Genomic DNA, 5,200 nt, shown 5'->3' with positions numbered 1-5,200 from the left:
AGGCACTCCTAAAGTGCCTTTATGTGCATTTTCATTGAGAACAATTTCCTTTAAAACCCTAAAGTGTTTTATTTCATTTTTAAATTAATTAAAATGTTTTTTAAAACCCTAAAGTGTTTTTTTATTTTTTAAATTCATTAAAATTGCATTTTAAACCCTAAAATGTTTTATTTTATTTTTAACTTATTCTAAGCAGCAAAAGCAGCAGCAAAAAGGCTGCTGGAGGTGTACGTACACTGCAGCAACTCCAAACCCTAAACCCTCGGGCTGCTTGAAGTGTACGTACACTGCAGCAACACTAAACCCTAAACCCTAAACCCTCAACTAATCAAGGGTGGTTTGTTTTTAAAATGAAGATTTAATTAATTAGAGCTGCCTAGGGTTTGGGGTTTGCTCAGCAAACCACTGCAGCAGCAGCCGCTGCTGCTGGAGATGAAGCACTAGAACTGTGAACAGCAGCAGCTGCTGCTGCAGCAGCTGCTGCTGCTGCTGTTGCTGCTGCTGTCACTGTGGCTGCTGCTGTCCTTCTGGCAGCTGGGGCTGCTCGGCTGCTTCTGCTGAGAAAAAGGCAGCTGCTGCTGCAGCGGCAATTGTTTGCTGCTGCTGCTGCTGCTGCTGCAGCGAATCGTGCTGCTGTTGCTTCTGCCAGGAATTGTGCTGCTGCTGCAGTGAGTCGTGCTGCTGCTGCTGCTGCTGCTGCACGATTCGCTGCAGCAGCAGCGGCAGCAGCACGTTTCGCTGGAGCAGCAGCAGCAGATACTGCGGGCACTGCAACACTTGCAGCAGCAGCAGCTGCTGCTGCTGCAGCTGCTGCTGCAGTGGTTTACTGAATCAGCCGTGCACAAGCAAACCCTAAACCCTAGGCAGGTTCTCCTAAACCCTAGGCAACCTCTGCTAAACCCTAAACCCTAGGCAAGCTTTTCCAAACCCTAAAGGCTAGGCTGCCTCTCTCAAACCCTAAACCCTAACAACCTCTCGTAAACCCTAAACCCTATGCAACATCTCCTAAACCCTAAACTCCAGGCGAGCTCTCTAAACCCTAAAGCCTAGGTAGAGTCTCCTAAACCCTAAACCCTACTCAGCCGATCCAAAACCCTAAACTCCAGGCTGCTTCTCCTAAACCCTAAACCCTAGGAAGCCTCTCCTAAACCCTAATCGAGAAGCTGCCTTTCCTGAACCCTATTTAGCATCTCCTAAACCCTAAACCCTAGGTATCCTCTCCTAAACCCTAAACCCTAAACCCTAGGTATCCTCTCCTAAACCCTAAACCCTAAACCCTAGCTTCCAACCACGCAGCAGCGTGGCCCTATCAGCTGCTGAAAGTTGGAATTTCAAATTCATTTTTTTATATAAAACAAAACCCTTTTTTTAAATTAAATAAATCTTTATTTTTTAAATTAAATATTTCTTTTTTATTTTTTAATTAAATAAATCTTTTTATTTCCAAAAAAACAATTTTAACTACCCTAAACCCTAAACGCTTAAAAGCTGCCAGGCCTCGAGGCCCTCACACCGAGCTGGAAAGGAGTGCACGTTCCTAAACCCTAAACCCTAAACCCTAAACCCTAAACTCTAAACCCTAAACCCTTAATAATGCGACTATAAATATATAATTAGAACAAAAGAAACAAAACAATTTCGATTTCAAATTTGTGGAGGAAGAAGAGGCAGCAGCTGTGGCGGCGCGCGGTGTCTCGACACCTGTACAGCACCCCACAAACCCTAAACCCTAAACCCTAAACCCTAAACCCTAAACCCTCGAAGTTCTTTTTGCTCTGGAGAAGCTTTCTAAACCCTAAGCCTTAAACCCTGGATGCTGCTGCCGCTGCTGTCGGCAGTGTGCTCGGGAGCCGGGGCTTTCGGCTGCAGCTGCATGTCTTGCAAACCCTAAACCCTAAACCCTAAACCCTAAACCCTAAAGCCTCTTTCTTTGACTTTTTGGAAACCCTAAACTGAAACCCTAAACCCTAAACCCTAGCAGAGTTTAGCTAGTAGCGTGTCCCCAGCGGTCTCTTGGTGTCTCGTGGGGGGCTCCACGTAATTAATCGATGGTGAGGGCTTAGGGTTTAGGGTTTAGGGTTTAGGGTTTGGGGTTTAGGGTTTAGGCTGAGCCATCTGCCTTTATGCAGAGACTAGGGTTTGCTTATTCCCTAGTCCTCCATTTAGTGTCTCGCCAGCTCAAAGTTCAGGGACCAACGGTTTAGGGTTTGGCGTTAGGGTCTAGGGCTTAGGGTTTGGGGTTTAGGGTTTAGGGTTTAGGGTTTAGGGTTTAGGGTTCAGGCTTTGGAGTGTCTTGCAGATGGTTCATCTTTGGGCTTTAGCGCTTCCGCTCTGTCTCTGCCACTGCCTGGGGCAAGGTATCTCCCAAACCCTAAACCCTAAACCCTAAACCCTACACTCTCTTGAGACATGTTCTATCATGTGCTGGCTTCTGCACTGAGGGTTTAGGGTTTAGGGTTTAGGGTTTAGGGTTTGTGCGTGGCCGCAGCGTCTGCCTTCCGCTTCCAGCAGCCTGCCCGCTTGCTTCCCTCCCCAGAGGGTTTGCAGCAGCAGCAGCAGCAGCTGCGCAGCCTCGTTCCCGCAGCAGCAGCAGCAGCAGGAAAAGCCGGAGAACAGCGATCCCCAACAGCAGCAGCAGCAGCAGCAGCAGCAGCAGCAGCAGCAGCAGCAGCAGCAGCAGCTACTACAGAGTGACTGACGACGCCCGCATGAGGGCCTTAGAGCCCACGCTGCGCTATTTGCTGGACGCGGGGGCCCGCGTGTTGCTGCTGTCGCACTTCAAGGACCCCAAGCTGCCGCAGCAGCAGCAGCAGCAGCAGCAGCAGCAGCAGCAGCAGCAGCAGCTGCAGCAGCTGCAGCAGCAGTACTCGCTGCAGTTCCTGCAGCAGCCGCTGCAGCAAATGCTGAAAACCCCCGTCAAATTCGCCCCCGACTGCGTCGGAAAAGAAACAGAAGAACTTTCGAAGCAGCTCAAGGAGGGAGAAGTGCTGCTGCTGGAAAACGGTAGGGTTTAGGGTTTAGGGTTTAGGGTTTAGGGTTTAGGGTTCAGCAGTGGGGGTCGTGGTGCTTTGGGGCTTGGGGCTCTGGGGCGTCTGGGGTATAGTGGCGGTTAGGAATTGGGGTTTAGGGTTTAGGGTTTAGGAGCTTTCAAGACTGAGCGGTGATTAGGGTTTAGGGTTTAGGGTTTAGGGCTAAGGAGGGTTTATTGGTGTCAGGGGTTCAGAGCATCCCTGAGGGTTTAGGGTTTGTCGCACAGAGGGGCCAAGGGCCTCGAGCGCAGGGCGTTTCGGGCTCGAGGGTTTAGGGTTTAGGGTTTAGGGTTTGTGCGCAGTGCGGCTGCGGGAGGGCGAGAAGAGCAACTCCGAGGGTTTAGGGTTTGCGCTTTCGCAGCTGTTTGATGTTTATGTTAATGACGCCTTTGGGGCGCTGCACCGGCAGCACTCTTCGATGGTTGCTGCAGCAGCAGCAGCGCAGCAGCAGCACAAACCCGCGCTCGCCGGGCTGCTGCTGCTCAAGGAGCTGCAGGCCATTCAGGCAAGGGTTTTAGGGTTTAGGGTTTAAGGGTTTCGAGGGTTTCGAGGGTTTCGAGGGTTTCGAGGGTTTCGAGGGTTTTGAGGGCTTTGAGGGTTTTGCGGGTTTTGAGGGTTTTGAGGGTTTCGAGGGTTTTGAGGGTTTTGAGGGTTTTGAGGGTTTTGAGGGTTTTGAGGGTTTGGGAGGGTTTAGGGTTTAGGGTTGCTGAGGAGGGTTTAGGAGGGTGTAGGGAGGGCGAGGGACTTTGAGGGTTTGCGGGTTTAGGGTTTAGGGATTAGGGTTTCCGAGGGTTTGGGGTCTTTGGGGAAGAAGAGGCCTTCGGGCGTTGAGGGGGCCTTGCTGCTGCATCGCGCGGGCCAGGGTTTAGGGTTTAGGGTTTAGGGTTTAGGGTTTAGGGTTTAGGGTTTGCTTAGGGCTTAGGGCACCGCGACTCGCTCGAAGGGTTCAGGACCACGGCGGGCGGCCCAGCCTCCAGCGTTCCGCGCGCAGCGCTTAGGGTTGAGGGTTTAGGGTTTAGGGTTTAGGGTTTAGGGTTTAGGGTTTGCGCGCAGGGGGCGTTGCGGCGGCCCGCGCGTCCGGTGTGCTGGGTGGTGGGGGGGTTGAAGGTGTCTTCGAAGGCGCTGCTGCTGCAGCGGCTGCTGGCAGCAGCAGCAAAAGGCGACAAAGTGCTGCTGGGCGGCTGCATGGCTTTGACTTTCTTGAAAGCCCAAAAAGTCCAAACTGGAAATTCCCTCGTCGAAGACTCGCAGCTCCAAACCTGCAAAGTCAGCTGTCTGTACACCCCACGCGCTGCACACACTTGCAGCTCTCGGCTGTATGGACAGCTCAGTGCTTTCGGCTGTATGGACAGCTCAGTGCTTTCGGGTGTATGGACAGCTCAGTGCTTTCGGGTGTATGGACAGCTTAGTGCTTTCGGGTGTATGGACAGCGTAGTGCTTTCGGGTGTATGGACAGCTCAGTGCTTTCGGGTGTATGGACAGCTTAGTGCTTTCGGGTGTACAGACACCGCAGGCTTCTCGGGTGTATGGACACCGCGGGCGTTTTTCGGGTGTATGGACAGCTTAGTGCTTTCGGGTGTATGGACAGCTTAGTGCACTTGGGTGTATGGACACCCCAGGCCTTTCGGGTGTACAGACACCCCGGGCGTTTCGGGTGTATGGACAGCTTAGTGCACTCGGGTGTATGGACAGCGTAGTGCTTTCGGGTGTACAGACACCCCAGGCCTTTCGGTGTACAGACACCTGAATGGATTCGGCGGTGCAGACACCCGAACCCGTTCGGGTGTACAGACACCCGAATGGGTTCGGATGTCTGTACACCCGAATGAACTCGGGCGTCTGTACAGCCGAAAGCACTCAGGTGTCTGTACACCCCAAGCCATTCAGGGGTATAGACACATCAGTGGATTGGGGTGTATAGACACCTGAGTGCATTCGGGTGTATAGACACCTCGGTGGATTGGGGTGTATAGACACCTGAGTGCATTCGGGTGTATAGACACCTGAGTGCATTCGGATGTATAGGCAGCTCAGGAGGTGCATAGACAGCTCAGGGAGTGTATGGACAGCTCACGGGGTGTACAGACAGCTCCGGAGTGTCTAGGCAGCTGCTGAGGTGTCTGTACACCGCAGCAGCTGCCTAGACACCTCCTGAGGTGTCTGCACACCTG

The 5,200-nt window shown here is 52.3% G+C and overlaps 1 protein-coding gene across 1 annotated transcript; it reads left to right on the top strand.

The window, feature by feature from the left end:
* Positions 1-2,299: 2,299 nt before the first annotated feature.
* On the top strand, positions 2,300-3,561 carry ENH_00082330 (phosphoglycerate kinase, putative; the record flags this gene model as incomplete). The annotated part of the gene is given in 4 exon segments (XM_013583356.1): positions 2,300-2,357; positions 2,489-2,691; positions 2,697-3,003; positions 3,332-3,561. Coding segments are annotated over 4 exon segments (798 nt in total).
* Positions 3,562-5,200: the final 1,639 nt, after the last annotated feature.

Source organism: Eimeria necatrix, genomic scaffold (genome assembly GCF_000499385.1).
Source record: "Eimeria necatrix Houghton genomic scaffold, Enh_scaff903, whole genome shotgun sequence".
Classification (NCBI taxonomy): domain Eukaryota; phylum Apicomplexa; class Conoidasida; order Eucoccidiorida; family Eimeriidae; genus Eimeria; species Eimeria necatrix.
Note: the sequence above shows the minus strand (reverse complement) of the source record. Positions and strands in the feature narration are given on the sequence as shown.